General features: G+C 48.0%; 4 protein-coding genes across 4 annotated transcripts; 2 read left to right on the forward strand and 2 right to left on the reverse strand.

Annotated features, from left to right (window-relative positions):
* Nucleotides 1-2,043: 2,043 nt before the first annotated feature.
* On the reverse strand, nucleotides 2,044-3,694 carry N7458_002392 (uncharacterized protein; the record flags this gene model as incomplete). The annotated part of the gene is made up of 3 exons (XM_056905775.1): nucleotides 2,044-2,077; nucleotides 2,124-3,120; nucleotides 3,184-3,694. 3 exons carry the CDS (start codon nucleotides 3,692-3,694, stop codon nucleotides 2,044-2,046), a joined length of 1,542 nt encoding a protein of 513 aa, XP_056769882.1.
* A 484-nt stretch (nucleotides 3,695-4,178) lies between these two features.
* N7458_002393 (uncharacterized protein) lies at nucleotides 4,179-5,775 on the forward strand (the record flags this gene model as incomplete). The annotated part of the gene is made up of 3 exons (XM_056905776.1): nucleotides 4,179-4,470; nucleotides 4,531-4,660; nucleotides 4,716-5,775. 3 exons carry the CDS (start codon nucleotides 4,179-4,181, stop codon nucleotides 5,773-5,775), a joined length of 1,482 nt encoding a protein of 493 aa, XP_056769883.1.
* A 78-nt stretch (nucleotides 5,776-5,853) lies between these two features.
* On the reverse strand, nucleotides 5,854-7,396 carry N7458_002394 (fungal specific transcription factor domain-containing protein; the record flags this gene model as incomplete). The annotated part of the gene is made up of 3 exons (XM_056905777.1): nucleotides 5,854-6,532; nucleotides 6,582-6,884; nucleotides 6,933-7,396. The coding sequence occupies 3 exons, from the start codon at nucleotides 7,394-7,396 to the stop codon at nucleotides 5,854-5,856; spliced, it is 1,446 nt and encodes a 481-aa protein (XP_056769884.1).
* Nucleotides 7,397-16,798: 9,402 nt separating this feature from the next.
* N7458_002395 (bZIP transcription factor) lies at nucleotides 16,799-17,849 on the forward strand (the record flags this gene model as incomplete). Its single annotated transcript, XM_056905778.1, has 3 exons — nucleotides 16,799-16,931; nucleotides 16,992-17,545; nucleotides 17,682-17,849. The coding sequence occupies 3 exons, from the start codon at nucleotides 16,799-16,801 to the stop codon at nucleotides 17,847-17,849; spliced, it is 855 nt and encodes a 284-aa protein (XP_056769885.1).
* Between the last annotated feature and the right edge of the window lie 1,199 nt (nucleotides 17,850-19,048).

Genomic DNA, 19,048 nt, shown 5'->3' on the forward strand with positions numbered 1-19,048 from the left:
AACTCGAGACTAAGTACACATGGTGAGACAGGCAGGCGGGGTGGGGGGGGCTAGCTATGGGGGGAGCTATAGCGCCCGATAGACGCAGCCAGCCACCCAGATGAGTAGTTTCTATACAATTTGAACTGCCGGGATCATGAGATTGGGCAATGTCAAGTTTGATTGCTCAGCAATGATTTTCTGCGCTGGAGCCTCAACATTGAACGGGTGACTATGCGTACTAATTAATCTTTTAGAGCAGGAGCGATGTCTTTACCGACAGCGCTAGCTTGACCATGCTAAGACGCGGCCTTGTCACGTCCCACGTTGCGTATTCAGGGCGCTAACGCGAGAGCTAGATCAATAGTGCTCCGTGCAGACCAACAAGACTGGCAACTGAATAGGTATACGGAATTAATAAACTCGGTCTTTGGTCGTTCAGCCTTTTACTGTACAAAAGAAAACAGCCTTGAAGACCTGCCCCCCTGCTGGATTCCCGGACTTGTGGGCGATCTCTTTGACCTTTTTTCCTGTTTGCGCCCCTCTCCCTATATACATCACGCAATCATCTCTTAAATACTCTTTCACTCAGGTGAAATAATTCCAAAGGGGATACTCTCGTTTTCATTTGAAATTCATTGTTCATTATTTCCATGAATTCATAGTGCATAAATTCATGGCCGATTTATGACTCAGGCTACGAGTCTAGATTCTTCGGAGCTTAGACCAGTGGGAAAGCTAATCTTGGATTTCTCATCAAATATATCCTTGATAATAACGCAGGATGGTAGGTGTTAGAGCCCTAGGGTACCATGTACGTCGACACACCTCGCGGTAGAACATTGGGAGAGGCTTGGTAGGCACTTTAAGGTATCATCATAGAGGTGGCATAAAAAGCAGAAATCAGACTGTACTTGAAGTAGTTGATAAAAACACATTGAAATACAGAGTGACGGAGGCGCAGGAATATGCCAGAAATCTATATCAGTCAAAGGCAGACCGGTGGGCTAGAGGTTATTCGCCATTTGTCAGAGTGAGAGATTGCCTGCATCAAGGCTAGAATCGTGGTTTTCTATCTGAGAAAAAAACCTCGACAGCATGTAGGAGCAAGCATACGCTGATTGCATCGTTTCATGATAGCGGGACAAAGTTGTGGATGTCTATCTACGTCGCGTTCAAGAATGAAGAAAGCAGGTCCGGAGAATAAATCTGTCAATCTCTAGTGAATCTAGGAGATCTGGCTCTACTGAAGAAGAGGATGGAGAACAGGGAGCCACACGAAGGAAGCCAGGGCTTAAATAGACCATCAAAGCGGCAACTTACAGAGAATCATCAGGAAGAAGCCAGAAAGGTCCAGCAGAACAATGCCGATCGAAGACGAGGGACGAATCTCCATCAAAAATGTATACTTTTATCCGGGATGTCCAGACCGTTCTTTACACCTTCTTTTGATGCAGCAAGTACAGTAGTTTTCGAAATCAGTTAAACCTCCACACTCTTGCGACTTCATTCCCGGAAAATAAGTCCGTCATTTGTGAGCCCTGATTGGATCAGGTCATCCAGGCCCCATTTCAGACCGCTTTCCATAATAGGCTGTGTATTTTACAATACAATTATCGAACTGCGAGGGATGTATTTTACACGAAACTACCATACACACGCTACATCTGTGGCCCTTCTTTCCCTCCCCCGGTCACTCAACAACTTCCCTGAACATCGCAGTTATTAGTCTCCCAGTTTGGCCCCTTTTACTTCAAGGAGACATAGCTCCAGAAATCTCCCCTGCAAAGCTCGTTCTCATACGTGATATGATAGAGAGCCAGTCCTTCACCACATCAGAAACGGCGGAACAGGCTGAATGTACATAACAAGCTGTGCATAATCCCTCGAGTTAATGCGGTCCGCTCAATAATTGATTTAGTTTCTCAGTATATATTGGTCAAGGCGATTTAGAAGATGACTGTGTACGTATCCAAAACAGACTTTAAGAAGAAAACTGTCATCTTTTGTTCATTGCATCCCTCTCAAGAGCTCCCAGGGCCCTCAAATTTTCCAACTTTCCGGTCACGGCGACCCCAAGATGACCAATAAGTTCTTGCTTTTTCCACGGGGTCAACTTGGTCACATCGTATCCATCATCATACCCAGGAAAAACAGGCCTGGCGGATCCCATAGTCATCAGGAGACCATGCTCATAGCGAAGAGGAGTAACGCTCATATTCGGAAGCGGCGCCAACGTCCGCAGGTACCCCAACGGCGTCTCGCTCTCCAGTGTTACCGGCGGAAGGGCAGAGTCAAAACTAGCCTCTGAGTCTGCAATGGGAAGCATACTCGTTTTAAAGAACTTCAAGATGCCCATTGCCGTCCCACAAAGACTAGGTGAGACACTCCACCCCTGGCTCCAGGTGCTCTGACCTTTACACCGGCGTAAAATAATACCCATAATCGCCAGCGCACCAAAATACGCTGTTGTGTAATCGTTAATCACCATACCAGGCGGCCATTGCGGTCGCCCATCGTCGACTTCCTGGCCCATGAGATACATTAGCCCGCTCGACGCGCTACCCTGCATGTCAAAGCCGGGTTTCCACGCCCAGGGGCCAGAAGTCCCGTAGCAGCGAACGTGGCTGATAATCATACCCGGGTTGACTTTTCTGATCTCGTCGTCAGAAAAGCCGAACTTGCTGATTGCTCCTTCGCGGTAACTGTCGATCCAGACGTGGGCGCCGCGTACGAGTGTCCAAAGGCGAGCGCGGTCCGACTCTCGGTTGAGGTTCAGGCGGGTGGATGCGGTGCCTAGGTTTGCGTATGTATAGACGAACGCATGCTCAAAGCCGTGGGTAAACATCACTTGGAGAACTGAGGCTCCGTGTTCGGCAAGAGTTCGGCCGGTAGCTGGGCCGGCGATGGCATGGGTGATGGCGATGACTTTTAGGCCGGAAAGAGGACGTGAAGTGTTTCTAGGGAGACCAGCCTCTGAAGGTCTAGGACGATGAGTGTCATTATTGTTACCTGCCCATTCTTTCACAGGGACGATCGGGAGCTTTGCCATGTGCGAACCCTGTGGATGATTGGTCCAGGCTACTTCGGGCTGGCAGATCGCCATAGGCATATGAGCCTTGGCTGCTAGGGTTTCGAGATCTAGTTGCATGTCAGTATCGACATATCTGTCTGCAGTAGCTACACGTCAATCGGTTCACACACCAGAAGCATCCAATTTCTTCACGGCTTCCCTAACTCCGCTCTCCGTCATCGAACATTCCAGTAATGCGGTCCACTGATATGCTAAATCCACATACACAGCACTAAGGACTGCCCACTTCCCATCCCGTGTCTCGAAGATATTTCTCGAGAATGGGTTTCCAGCAACTACATCCAAGGTTATCTCTTGTCCATTGAGCGAAGGGGTCATACCAATATCAGGATCGATATAGTTATGGCCTCGACGAAGATCAATTTCAATAGTTTGCTGGTCGCCTCCGCGTGCTTCAAAGATTTGTGCGGCGGTGACTGCGCAGGCGAGCGCTGGAATTCCTCCGACAAGCGAGAGGCATATCTTTTCGCTCTTTGTTTGTTGTGGGGGTGGAATTGTGCCTGTGAATTTGACACCTGGACCGTTTCCGTCGGTGGGATGAGGGATATTGAAATCGTCTAGGATGTCGCTCAGAGCTTGGGCGGCAATACCATGGGATTGATGAGAGTGAATATTTGCCATCTTAGTAGATTCAGTGAAACGATATAAAAAAGGCTCTTGTGTTCTAAAGAACAAGCATTCAAGCAGAGATATGGAAATACAGCGCTCCTATATAACCAAAATATTGCGATAGGTTGTTATTGTATGGAGTGGATGTAGGCGGATATAGAAGATATAGAATGCGGATATAGCGATCCGGATGTAGAGCGGATATTAAGCGCAGGTAGATGTAGAACATTCCGGTTCCGAATGTACACCCGCATCCTCTTCGTTGAAAATCTACATTATCCAATAATGACTGTCGTACGAGCCAAGAGACTCCCCGCACCCCGCGTGTGTATGGATTATCCCCGTGGGGAAATAGACAAGCAAAAAGCCCAAGAGGAAACGCTGTATCATGTATATAAAGCTCCAGAAAAACCAGTCATTTGATTCTCTGTTCCTACATCCTTTTCTAAATTGCCTGTGTGAGGTTATTTTCAGGAATCGGAGAATGCATTTGACAATGGAGAAACCCGGAGGATACGCAGTCCATCTAAACCATATTCCAGATGGGAATGACTGCCACCTTCTCCGGAAGATAGATTTCTTCCTAATGCCACTCCTGATAATTACATTTATGCTGCAGTATGTTGACAAGGTGATTCTCAACGGCGCCTCTCAGTTTGGCATTATCGAGGATCTAGATCTCTATACTGTGCAGGGATACACTCCTGGTCCCGACCCACAGCCAGTTTTGGATCTGCAGCGATATTCAATCGCTACACTTATCTTCTACTGGGGATGTGTGACCGGATGTTTGTATTACCATTTCTTCTCTATGAGCATGATCGTGAATAGCCGCTGACGTCCATAAGTACTTCCCGCTGCTTGGCTGGCCCAGAGACTGCCTATCGGCAGGTTTCTCGCGTGTACAGTGATTGCATGGGGAGTGGTTGTTATGCTCACGGTTGTCGTGGGTGGCTATCATGGCTTCCTGGTTCAAAGGTAGAGAGACAAACAGCCTCAACTTGGTGAACTACTGCTGACAAGATATTGCTAGATTCTTTCTGGGCGCTGTCGAGTGTGCTGTAGCACCTGGATTTTCCATCATGATTGCCTTGTGGTGGAGGAGAGCTGAGCAACCCCTCCGATACGCACTGTGGTACACATCCACTGGGCTAGGAGGCCTTCTGGGATCTCTTCTCATATTCGGGATAGGTCATATCCAGGGTAGCCTCCGGTCCTGGAAGTACCAGTATCTCATCCTTGGGGCCGGCACAGCTGTCTGGGGTATCGTATTAATTTTCCTCCTACCACAGAACCCAGCCTCAGCAAAATTTCTGAAACCAGAAGAGCGGCTGGCTGCAGTCGAGCGAATCCGTTTGGAACAGACCGGTATCGAGAACAAGGAGTTCAAATTATATCAGATTAAAGAGCTATTGCGAGACCCAGTTACGTGGATTCTCCTTCCAACTACCTTTTGTCTTCATTTTGCAAATGGGGGTATTTCCGGATTTGGCAGTGTGATTATCAGCAGCTTTGGGTATTCCAGTTTTCAATCTGTACTGCTGACCGGAGCAGTTGGTGGAGGCGTCTTTGTTACATGCATCATAGTGGGCATCACTGGCACTTTTTTCAAAGACTGCAGAACCTGGCTTGTAATCGCATGTGAAGCCTGCGTGGTACTGGGCGCCTGTCTGATGTGGAAGCTGAACTGGGACACACAACGAGCCGGTGCAATCTTTGGATTCATTATGTGCAGCTGCTTCGCTGGAGGCTACATGATGATTTTGGCTCTGGTAGGTGCAAATATTGCCGGGCACACCAAAAAAACGTTCATCTCGGGTCTACTCTGGTGTGCTTGGGGGATCAGCAATGGTGTTGCTCCATTGACCATCAAGAAGCCGGAGGCTGAGGAACATTATCCGACTTGCTTCTTGGCTATAATTGTGACAACAGCAGTCGCAATTTGTGGGGCAGCCTTATTGCGGGGATATCTTATGCTTGAGAACAAGCGACGTGATCGTGAGTACGGGTCAGTCGACCAGGCGGTGGCTATGCGGCTAGGCTTTGAAGACAAGACAGACAGGGAAAACGAACTGTTTAGGTATTCTCTCTGAATTTTCCCTCGTCTTTTCTCGAAGAATATGATCCGAATATTCCCCCCCTTGCCTAATATATAATGTTCCGAAAGGAAATCATAAATTTTCCATTCCTCCCAAATCGGCGCTAAATAGGCTGTGGAAGTCCAATTCTGTATGCGGAAAAGCACCGGAGAATAGAGCAGTAGAGGAGAGCAAGTCTCCAAAGCTATCGCCATCCAAATCCTGAAGGACAGATGATCCACCATCATCTGGTTGCTGGTCCATAGTGGGATCTGCTTGTGCCCGGACATGATCCACATCTAGCACGTTGGCGATGAAGGCTTCATTTGCACCTGGTAGAATCCACTTAATGTACTCCATAGAATTGATTCCACTGACGGCCGCAAGAGATAAGATTGATCGCCTAGAATCATTGAGCGCAGCACCCCATCTCGTTCGTTCAAATTCCAAAAGTGCCAAGGCATACGCACATGCGCGGCCGGCCTCGTCGTATGAGACCTCGCCATACCAAAAGGCAAAGAAGAGGATCAAAACCGATGTCATTATTCTCCGTACTTGGCGCCAAGTAGGTGGCAACTGATTGACTCTGAGAGCAAATTTCCACTCTCGATCAGTTGCAGGAGAATCAGTCCGAGCTATTGCTTGGATTGATGGGCCGAGGACGTCGAAGTATATCGAAAGGAGCATCTGCGCTGCACGGATGCAGATACTGAGTGAGGACAACCAGTGTTCGTTGGACAGGAGGAAAGGTGTACGAAGCATGATGCGTGACCTGCTAAGTGCTTTAGTGTGGTGAATACAGGTCTAGCTTAATTACCTACCAGAACATATGAACATGAGCCAAGTTGACGTAGCGTGCTTCGAAGCCTTTCTCGTTCTGCGCATTGTTGAGAAGCGGCTGGCCAAGGGCGAAACACGCCTTGCCAATGATGGATTCTAGGCTTATGACGTTCTCGTAAGTTAACGGAGACGCATGCATTTTGTCCAGTACTTTCCCATTTAAAGCCACTAGCTCCATCAGATTTTTAAGTTCCGGGCTGGCTTGTCGGAGTGGTTCGAAGATAACAGGATCATAATCGGTCGGCTTGATGCATGGCGCAGTATTATGTGTCATGGCACAGTACCTGGGAAATGCTTAGCAAGACTCGGCAAAGGAATACTACGGCACCTACTGATCGGTGAAATAAAGCGCCAAATAAAGCCTGGCAGTTTGCAGAGGGTTATGACTCGGACCGCACCTGTTGATGCCAATATCGTGAGCTGCCTGCACGGCTTGCGCAATCAACGCTCGACTACGATTGGATGTCCCAGTTCGAAGCACACAAACATGCTGAAGAAAACTTGCAATGGCTAGATTGAGCGTTGGCGGGCCGACATAGTCCTCAGCAGTTTTCATTGACAGCTCGAGAAATGCGAGTGGGACTTCAGCGTTACTCTCAGCGAAGGCTTCAAATGTAAGAGCAGCAAAAGCAAGAGCCAGGTCATCTAGACGAGCGCTTGTGCTCCCGACATCGATGTCTTGTAGGGTAGTGTTTGACGGACTGTCCATGAAAATGGAGGCTATTGTAGATTGGACTTGGGACAAGTCGACGAGGTCGATTGGTGTGTCTTTTAGCTGCTTCATAGAACCGATCATCTGTTGTATTTTTTGATGATCCAGGTCTGACAGAACCGAAGTCAGGTTCGCTTGTGGTGGCAGGTTTGCAGGGGCAGTCATGTTGAGGCGAGAACTCCCTGGCTCGACGAGATGACAGTTGAAATCATAGTCTATTTTCCCGTGTGAGCGAAAGGCATTTATGGTGATGAGTATGCATACTAAATCGTTTTATTGACGCTGTGCGGACCAGATAGACAACAATCTCGAGTGGATCACGAGATGATTGTCCCTCTGCTTGCAATAGGGGTTGAAAACCGGGCGGTTCATCCCGACGAAACGACTGAAACGAATCTCGACTTGTAGAATCTTGAAACGGAGCCGGAGAGTTGTGTGTTTGAGGTACCGAGGCGTTCGTTTCCCGTGGCACGCGACGGGGCCTGCGCACTTTATTTAACTGGGTTTATGCTAGGTGGTCTGTCTATTTTTTACCTTGCTTTGTCTCGGACAACGCAGCTTTGGCCATACTTGACACATGCTTGACATGGATATGGGGGTCGACAGCGTCGCTTGGTGTTTCGGCAGCGTTCACAGGCTTTCGCAGATCGTCGACTCCCAGCCATTCCGATCGATCCCGCTCTAGGCGTCTAACATCGACTGGAAGCTTGTGCGGTTAGCAGTTAAGTCGGAAACCGCATCCAAATCTGCCAGTGCCACAGAGAAGGAAAGGTTCTGCGAGCACAGAAAGTGGATCAGTAAACAAATATATTCGATCGCAACCTCCCGGTTCTATCACCGAGCCTCAGTCCGGGGACTATCATCCGGATAAAGACTGGCCTTGTAAATTAGGTGAGGATGGGGCGTTGTTGCCGAGCTAAGGTATGGGAAGAACGACGAAGGAAGGAAAGACGAACGAAAGAGGCCAGGCTGTAAGGGAGCTAAGCGGGCGATCTCCCAGATTGCCAGAGCTCCTAACGGGCTTCGTGGTTCCATGGGACATTACGGTATTATTACAACGACTCATCAGTTGGCCTACGGCCATGACCATTACAGTTCTGCCAATATTACAGAGCGGTGAGCAAGAATGGTTTAGCGCATTTCGGTTTATTTTCCGGCAATGAAGTTACAAGAGTGTGGAGGTTTAACTGATTTCGAAAACTACTGTATAATACTTTGCGGCGCCTCCCAACCTTCGATGCTAAGCCGACCATATGTTCATGTCATCCTTATTGGAAGCCCCGGTGGTGTCTAGAATAGAACGCAAAATCTTTTCTTGGGCGTTTGAGTTTCTTGGTACTGGAGCTACTTGGGTATCAATTAAGTTGCACAGGTTTTGATGGCGGAATCAGCGCCAATACGTAAGGAAGCAGGAAAGAAATAATCAATCAATCTCGAACTGTCGTGAGAACTATCTAAGAGAGGAGAAGAATGACACAGGGTGAGGTCTAAATTGACCTCGAAGCAATCAGCAAATGCCGGGTGCTCCCCTGGGAATCTCCATCAAGTTTGATATCTCACTTTATTCGAATTCTGTCTTTCTATTTCTGATCCATGAATTTGTAGATCTACTTCGGCATATCTTCCTTCACGAGACTCCGTGCTGAGTATAAAAAGGCATGTCTCGCCCTGAAAGTGAATACTCATAAATGTCTTTCTTTCGTTGAGATACGAGTCTTTATATGTTTATTATCATTTAAAGAGGTAATTCATCTCATTGAGTACAAGTCATAAGTTTCGGGGTGTCCCTGGAATCGGCTGAAGCTGCACCATGATTCTGAACCGTCGTTAGCTGGCCGGGTGAATTATTGTTGAGAGGTCAGAAGGGGTCTACAGGTCTGTATTTCATAGAAGTTATATACATTGAGCTGTTCATATTTCAAACTAGTCTATCTTTGGATAGGCGAGCGAGCAAAGGGAGAAGATTCCCTTAAGAAGCTAAAGTATTGTAATAGTCATGGTGACATGACCTAGATATATATATCTAGCACAACTAGTGCCTACCTAGTAATAATTTACTCTTATCTGTTTAATTTAAGATTAAATTCACCTCTGTACTTGAACTTTGAGAATTCCTCAAGATAGAAGACGTGATAGAGTTGAAGGAGAGAATATGGAAGGCACTTGGCTCAAAGCTATCTCCCGAGGCTGCTAAACAGCGAGATGAAGTATGTCAAGAAATCGGAAACACTCTTTCACCTATCGCGGCATTCGTAGGTGGTTTTACCTTAAGCACGTACTTTAGTATTAGCTGCCTTGAAAGCATAACAGCTGCTTTTCTGCGCTCTATCTTTATACTTTTTCTAAGGCAACCCCTGATTGTTTTGACTATCCCTGTGGTTGTACATTCATTGCCCGAATGTTGACTGCAATCTTTCTGTTACACCTGTACCTGACTGTCTTGAAGCTTGTGTCAGGATTGATATTGTGTCTTTTGCGTTTCACTATTATACTCCACTAAGTCTTATTGAAATAGGGGAGGTGGATTGTTCTTATTAGTGCTTCCAGTCTGCTATGTATGGTGTATCCCATCTCGCCTTCATCAACACGGAGATGTTTCGAGAGTTTCCGCGATTTCACATCACTCAAAGCAACAGCGAGTGATGCCACAGAAAACGACAGCACGTTAAGGCAATATTAATTCAAGGCAAGAAATATGGTAATATAAAGAAAAAAGACATCCGCAAAGCTCCCAAAACTGAAGATTGATTGATTGATTGATTGATCAGGGATAATACTCTCTTCAGGTTATGACGAGCACCGGAAATAAGTATAAAAACCCGTAACTCACGCTTCAACGTACTATAGAGTGTGATGTCCATTGAGCACTAACAATTTGATATCTGTATGAATGAGCTGAATTGAAGTACATAGCAGCATGGAAGGTGCTATACCAAATTTCGAGAGTCCAGGATTGGGATAGTACTGTAGCTTGAATCATCTGGATCGTCTAGCACCCTTCGTACGGGCTTTGATCATGTTTCTATTTTTCTCTTAGGACTTTCCAAGTCCAGCGATATCAGCAACCTCCGCTCCGTTCCAATTATCATCGATCGCTATTCACAGCGATGTCTTCGCGTAGCACCTGGAGTATGGTGCTATTTCGAGATTATTACAAATATTGATAGTCTCCGCTTAGCCTTGTACTCACTCCACCTTCCAAAAGAAGGCGGTGGTCAGTTGAAGGCTAACATAGAAGGCCCGCCGCCACGAACCTGTCACTGCGTAAGTTTGGGCGAATCACAACCCCCTAACACTTCAATTGCGGCTTCGGGGACCCGGATACCAGCAGTCGCTGAGTGGACAAAAGTGAACGAGTCATTATAAGCAACTACCTCATTGCGTAAGAAGATTCCATCTATCCGGAAACTTGAACAAACTACTATACCAACCTGTCTCTGTTTCAGCCCCTTGCACAAGCGAAGTTGGCCTCTCAAACATACACCACCCTACACAGTGGACCCTGGACCCTCATATCCGACAGAAAGGAATCACACTCCCAACTCCAACTCGCTGCCCTACACGAACACAGTGCTGACAGGATCCGCGCCTCCGCCACCAAAAACCAACGGTTCATCACAGCCAATAACCCATAACAATGCCTACCAACAAACTCTAACCGAACGGTCAAGAGCCGACGGGTAAATTGCACAATAGATAGTAACCTACCAATCACCACCGCCTCCTGAGAGAGAAGCAACTTCAAGACAAAGATAGTCCCTCCATCCTTCAACCCAGCTGAGAAACTCACGTCTTATGCTCCAACCCATCGGGACGTAATCACAATGCATGTTGCACCGAGGTGCAGAGAGATAGTTCAAGGCAAACCCCCTAAAGGAGTCAGGATAGGCGACCTGCAGCACGCGTGGACCACGTGGAGAAAGGCTTCGGGAGGATCGAACTGGGGTGTGCCAGAAAGTAAAAAAGCCAAAAGAAAACGGGGGCAACCCAAGACTGAGAAAGAGACACAAGGACCGTTTCAGGTTTGGGTTTGTGATAGTGCTGCAGATGGACCAAAGTTAAAAATGGGAAGGATCAGGCATGCGCGAGAATAGGCTGAGTGACGAAGAGGGCAATTCAAGCCAGTCGGTTTGAAAATGGGGAGAGAGGGGGAGCAAGGGGGCACGACAGATGTTCTGCATAATCGATGGGTGCAGGGGGTCGGGGGGATGCATTGTGATAGCGTGGTCGGTAGGGGTGAGCTTACCAAGAAGATTGGGAATGATCTACCTCGAGTGTTGGGTTGAAACTGTCAGTCTATACTCTGTACGGAGTAGATCTATCGTGTGCGGCTATAACCTTAAGGGTCCGAAGAATAGATTTGAGTCTTTCACCTCCTGCATAGAGTTAGGACGAATTAGGGGCGGAGGAACAAACCCATTTACTAGTTAGGAATGATCACTCCAATCTCGTGGGTAACATCAGACTCAGCCCCCAATAAGATATCAGGTAGATATTGCGAGGAATTTTAGTGATGATCCACGGTAATGGGTAACAGTCGACACTATTCAAGTTTGGTCTGTATAAGAAAGGTTAGTCTTGCGAGGCTTGGCACCTGATCTCTGGCACTAGGCGGATATGGTCATAGCATTCGGCCAGAAAATTGGAAGGCCGAAAGAAATTGGCGATCATGATCGTCGTGCAAGTGGCATTCTACGGTCTGTCCACGGTGTATTCTGCTGGATGTGGATAGAGTAAAGCTGCTGCGACTGGACGCCTTGTCCAACCACTGGGGCAGCTGCTAGAAGCCAAAAGACAGAGACTAGTAGGGGCTAGGCAGGGAGCGTAAGACCCGCCAGGACATCCTCGACAGGACAAGGCAATTTACCGGATCCGGTTCGTTCTCGGTCAATTTTAGCATTGAGGTGTAACATGCTGGGGGATGAGGGGGTCGGGAAGCAAGTGGAATGGATGGGGAAGGGAGCTTGCCAGGTGTCATGGACCATAGTAAAATAGATCGGAGATTTGCCGAGGCGATATGAGACCGTTTAGCATGGCATGGGTCCGTTTAGCATGATTTTGGGTTGAACGGGTATCACGGACCGAGAATAAGTTGAAGGCTGGAACGATCTGGTCACCAACGTGGAAGACCCTAGATAGTAAAGCATTGGGTGCAGAATGCTGCGTGTCATTGAGCTAGTAGGTCAGTCTGCCAACGGACCAAGATCAAGAGACCGAGGGTGGGCCCTCCAAGGCTTAGGCGAGGATACAGCGTGGTGCAGACCGGGCAAGGAAAGAAGTTGCACGTTTTCTCATCCACATCCACCGCCAGGAACAATTTTCTAGACGGTTACTAGAAGGTGCTACTGCAATTTCATCCAGAGATCCGGGCTCGAGCAGGGACTGTGAATGGCTAGGATCCCTGTCGTGGCGGGGATAGGGCTTGTTATTCCAGTGGGGACGTGGGCGTTGACAGCGGTGAAAGGGCTTGGAACAAAGACAGAGAGAGCGCTCAAAGGGCTGCAGATCAAGAAGACGCAAGACAGAGAGTGGAAGGTCGAGAGGACCAGCAGAAAGGCTGAGGTGCCGAGTTGTACAGGGCTACAAGTCAGCAGAGAGGCCCGAGTTCTTGTGCACTTTCCCTAAATAGGAAGAAGGTGTCTACACTTTTTCAGCCCTACACTTACTTACCAAGAACGGAGAAGCGGATTTGGAATATCGCGCAAGAAAAAAAAAAGTTAAAAATAATTAATAATTAATATTTGATATTTAATTCGGTCCTTCCACTTACTGCCACTCACTTTGTCCGTTTCCACCACTCACCCCCTCCCCCGAAACTAGGGTTCGCTACGTAAGCTATGTCATTGGCACGTCCACCTGCACGCCTAATCCTTGTCAATGCCTCTCGAACATCCTCCAATATCCTTCCAGTCTACCCGAGCCCCCCGTCCCACCCCCAAATCCCGTTCGCCGCTGTTGTTCCCGATATGCATATACCGCATATGGATTAGCTTGCTGCACCCTACCCAGCAACCCAACCAAGGCAATTACCATAACCTATTTTGGTGATCCCGTTTCGACAGCACCCCCTCCCCCGGCTCGCTCAGCCATGATGATTATAGTTCTAGAGTTGAGATACCAACCCAAGAAAACAAACTCTTTGGGTAAGCACCTTGGGGCCAACAGGTGCGCCGCACTCCAACGCCTGCAGATTACCACTACACCAATCAGACAAGGAGACTAAACGCGGACATGTGAGCTACTCTAGAGCAAAGACTTGTTGAGGGTTAGCTGTCTCTCAATATAGAAATGCAGGCCCAAAATAACCCAGCCTCCAGCAATACGCCGATCCAGCAAAGTAATTAGCTCTACAAAGTCCTGTACACAGGACTGACACCATCGCCTAAAAGGAACCAAAAAAAAGAAACCACTTGGCCATAGTCCATCCCATCTCGCAAGCTCATTAAGCGTTACATTGGGATGGTGGCTCCCGAGCGACCGGATCAGCTAGGCCATGAGGGGATTAGGGTTGAAAGACTACGGCCGTTTCGCAGAGGACACAGACAGCAGACAAGAGACGATAAATTAACGATACCAATAACGAGCTAATGAGGAGCACAGCACCAGAACCGAAACTGAACTAAGCACTATCCCAGAACGAACTAGAATGTGAATCTGAATCACAACCAACCCCGCCGATCCTGAATCCAAGTGGATAGCGAAGTAAAGCTCAATTTACCAGGTACTATCAAACGACCAAACGAACTAGCACACTCCTATTCATCTCCTCGTTAATACCAACACAATTTATCCAGCCTGTCTAAAGTGATGTGTCCCCTCCCCAGCGTATCGACGGTCAAGTCCCGAGCCTGGCCCTGCCAATCGCAAAACAAGCCAATTTTGGACCCCGTCAAACTTGGGAATTGTTAGGCGATACTTGATTGGTCCCGTTATGTTCATGGCAGCCCCTCATCCTTCGTTTTCGTTTTTGTTTTATTTATTTATTTATTTTTTGACCTTGGTCAACCCGTAGACTCCGGTTATGGATGGTGGCACTACGGGTCTTTCTCCACTCTCTTGTCAACGTGAAAGACTCTCGACGCGATGGATTCTGGGGCCCTTCCAAGTCCATGGTTTATCAAAGAAATGATATTGATAAACGTATTATGCCGCGATATAGCGAAGTATGGTATAGCAATAATTCTTTATTATTGTATTTTATTTTTTTCGATCTTTTTTTCTTTGATCTTTCCGTGTCTTTCCCCTCTTTCTATTCCCCGCGACCTTTTCACCCGATCGCAAGTCGGACTCCGAGTTCCAATGTGGCAGGTCTATTGGATTTCCCAAAGAAAGTAGATCCCGATCAATATTTTTGGAAACTATGCGATCTATGAGAAACAAAAGTGACATGTATTTTGGAGAAGCAAATAAGACCAAAGTCGAGACTAACCAGTCTGATCATCGAGATCAGCGCAACCCGTTGCGTCAGATCTTTATCCCCTTAGTCCGTTGCCAAGAGACTGCGCCAATAAAAGACAACGGGAAAACGTGGCCGGGCCCCCAGTTCGCTGCCATAGTCCACTGCGCAACACTAGCCTATTTGGGTTTGATCGGTTCAGCTGGGGTGAAGGGAGAGGAAAGTGCACGGCGAACCTCCGTCTATACCCTCACTGCCTTCGGTTCAAGGGACAGCGTATTATGATGCAGTACTTGATCAACTAAGCTATTTTAATCACCTAATCAATCCGATTGATCATCCATCTATAGCTTCAGCTCGCTGAGCTAAATACTGCTACCTGCTTGTAGTAGTTACTGTACTATCCAGTTGCCTGACCAGGCAATTAATCTCCACCGGAAATATAGATTCACAGAATAGATCCCATCAAATGAAAGTCGTCCGTACCACAATCACTATACCATGATCTTATGGCCATACTCATGCCCCAAGGACCTTCCTGTTCTCTTCGTTCCTCCTTTCAGCTCGTACAGCCACGTGAGAAAAAAAAAGAATGTTAGTGTAACCTCCCTCAAGGACACATTGATGCGTCCACGTATTTTTCCCGTTTCATCATTAACCCCCTGGCATCGTTGTGTCGTGTCTCGGGCTGGTTAGAACGCCGTAGGCGAGGGTTGCTCTGGCCCAGAAACTAGGATGCACTGTAGCACTTTGGCACAACCTGTTCTCCTCTTTTCTTTAACCGTAGATTGCCAGGCGATCACTTCAATCCCTTCTATTCTATCTATATCCGGTCGTATATGTACGACATAATAGACTCCATCCGTAAATCCGTTGTCATCTCCAGCGGCCTACGTCCACGTATACACCCCACAAACTCGATCTCCGGGTTTAGTTACCATGGTTTCGCCATCATAGATGACTAACAGCGCCCCCGATGACCGCCCCATAACGACCCCCCTCTGGAGGGCGGATTTAGGTAAATGCTGAATCGAGGGCGCAAGTATTAGTTAGTGACCACGGGAGCTAGATTCATGAATCATCAATCATCGATCACAAATCCATCCCTGGCCTGGCCAGCAAAGAAAAAAAACAAGACGTGCTAGGTGTGGTGTAGTTGAGGTAGATCAATACTTTTGTATACTATATATTTTCATCTTCTGGGCTGGAGAGTACCTCTCACAAGTGATGCGCCCCGTGCAGCCCTTCTGGGGATCGAAAAAAACGTGGCCCAGATAGGTGGGTGGAGGAGGGTGGCCCAAGATGGCCAACACCTGGTCGAGGCTGAACGGCAGCCCGGATCCATCCCTGCCAGCCCATGCGCGCAATGCTCATTTGAGTGTATTTATTGAAAAAAAAGGTTTAGGGATAAAGTGCCGTGCAGTTTGTATTTGGAAAAAAAAACACAATTTGATATGAAATGAATTGAAGAAGAGGAAATTGTACATAGGCTAAGAGAGGCTTGGGGTCGAAGAGAAATAGCTCAGGATGATTTAGCATGATTCCTACGACGGGAACAGCCATGGCAAATCACGAATTAGCAAAAGAATAAAAAGTAATTTTATTATTTTTTTTCTAATTCCAATTCTGGAAAAAAATCATTTATATTTCTGAATTTCTGTCCCCTGCACCAAGCTTCGAGTCCACTGGACCAGGGTATAACTACGGACGTGCACGGGTTTATCGCAACGGGGCTTAGCCCACGGCCCAAGGTCATGTCGTGCCCATGCAAGGCCCCAAAGGCCCCGAGAAAGGTCACCCAGCTGATCGACGTGTTTAGGAGCCCCATTCTGCCAGTGAACTATCCACTCCTCCGTACTCCGGTCTCCGAACCCCCGGTGCTATATAATCAATCTAGACGCCCCCCCCCCCCCCCCCCCCCCCTCCTCCTCCTCCACTTAATCATCTTAGACTTCCTCTCCTACCTATTTTTCTTCCACACCTCTACACCTTTTATATACTTCTATATCTCCTGACCTATACGTCCTGCTTCACCACATCGTTCTTCCTTCAACAAACATATTTACTATACAATTACTACCACTACCACAATGCACCGTTCCTCCAGTCACAGTAACAGCAGCGCGTTCAGTCCCAACGCAAACCCTAACGAGGACTGGACCAAGATTTCCGATCTTGCAGAGCGCCGGCGTATTCAAAACCGCATTGCGCAGCGAAACTACCGTGAGTTTCTGTCTTCGCGCAAACAAGCACTATATTCCAGTTTATTAACAACACCCACAGGCAAAAAGCTGAAGCGACGATTGGAGGATCTCGAGCGCCGTGCAGCATCTTCTGCCTCGCCAGAAGCCACACACGCTGAGCCCGTGGCTCCTGCCAAAGCTGCGCCTAACAAGCCTCGCTCCAAGCAACCGCGAGCCAGCAAAGTCACCGACCACAGAGCACACTCGACACATGGCTCAGCTCCTGAGCGTCCAGCCTCCTACGACTATTACACAACCACCCAAGACGAGCGTGGTATGTTCGGACAACAATGTACCCGCCAACTGTCCGCCTCGCCTCCCCCAGTCTTCTCTTACCCACCGATGCCCAACTACGACAACTTTCGCCCTGGTTACGGGCAACTGCCGGTCTATCACGCCGTTCCAAGTTCCTACAGCGACATCTCATTTGCCGACTACGGCGACCCAGTCCCGAGCATCTTGCCAATGGTGAGCGGCCCGGCTATAGGCCGCAAGCCATACGACGAGGACATGATGAGCCCATTCAGCATGAGCTACGCATCGATGGCAGGTATCGACCTAATGCCTCAGCCGCACGCAGAAACAAGCCTTCCGGTACATTTCCCTCGCTAGTTCAGTTTCTCGAATCTCGACTGCAAGCACTCTTCCTACTTCTTTCTGTATCTTGGAGACCATGCGATTTCGACCGGACAACGAGAAAGCTAATATTTTCTGTTGATTCTGCACGCAGGTGCCCTCGCTTTCTTACAGCTATTCTCATGACCATGACCATCGTGCGGGGTCGACTTCGACTGCTTCACCTGAAGCTTCCATCCTTGCGTTTCCCCTGACTCCCCAGTCACCCCCATGCTCCCCGCGCTCGATGTCGGGCCTTTTCGAGTATGGTCTGCAACTATGATAAACTCGCAGTCAAGATCACTATTCTTCTCAATGGGTCAGGGTCAGCATTAGGATCAGTGCACCTCTCGACCTTGCCTCTAATTACCATTTGGGTAACGGGAAGGCAGGGACGCGTACAAGGGCCTGGTCCTGCAGGTAGTTCCGCTCTGCTGGGCAAACACTCTCCACGCGTCCTACTTTGCTAGGTAGTCCGTTAAGGGCTGTCTATTAGGTGTCGAGCAGTAAAAAAAAGAAAGAAACGGGTCACATGTTGTGAATCTCCGTTCTTTGTTCTGTCACATGGTTTTCCCCCCTCCCATTTGGCCTGACTCTTCTCCACCTTGGTCGACTTAGGCCTATCCATTTACTTTTCTCCTTGTTATTTCTTATACTCTGTTTCTTTATGACACTGCCCTGCAGGGACATGTGTGACGAGCGAGCATCATCTTGGCGTTTATGAGTCTCTTCGAGTCCACTCTGATATTACTCATTTTTTTCTTGGACCAGACCGTGTATTGGTATACGGGTATACGACGAGTTCTGGTGTTAACAGTGGGAATGGGAATCGGGATTTGTTCATTTTTCATGGCAGTGGAAGATCAGTATGATTGATAACGGAACTAGAATACAGGAGCAAATGTCATGATTTCGCATCTTTTCTTTTTGAATACCACTCTATAAAACTCTGTGTGTAAAGTACTACTGCATTAACTATAGCTTTCTCGGTAATTCTCGTACTGACTACTCCGGTAGCTATTAATACTCCGTAGCACTTTGAGACAGTCTAGGGCACTTTCCACGTCCGCTAGCTCTGCCTTAGGGCCAGACTCATAATAACCTTTCGATGGGCAGCGGCGATTGGCTCCATCGTGGGGACAAAAACTCCGCTTGGCCCCCAACTCTGCGGGATTTTCAGGCTTCCTACATTCTAGCTTGAGCGCGTACAGTATTTTGAATTAACGGCTACCTAGCCGACTGCTGCCTATCTCTTGCTATCGCCCTAGAGGGAAAGAATCATGACTGGAGTTACATTTGCTTCTCCCACGGCCCCTAGAGGGTTTATGGCGGGCGGAAGGCGGAGCGACGGGGGGTTACTGAGAAGTGGAGCGCCAAATCCCGAAGGAATGGGAAGTGTACCGTACTACATACCGAATTGGGCATACGAAAATGAGCTAAACAACCCAAATAACCAACACGTTCAAACGAGTCTCAACGGTG

This window comes from Penicillium daleae (assembly GCF_028827525.1).
Source record: "Penicillium daleae strain IBT 16125 chromosome Unknown utg000002l_segment0_segment0, whole genome shotgun sequence".
Lineage (NCBI taxonomy): Eukaryota > Fungi > Ascomycota > Eurotiomycetes > Eurotiales > Aspergillaceae > Penicillium > Penicillium daleae.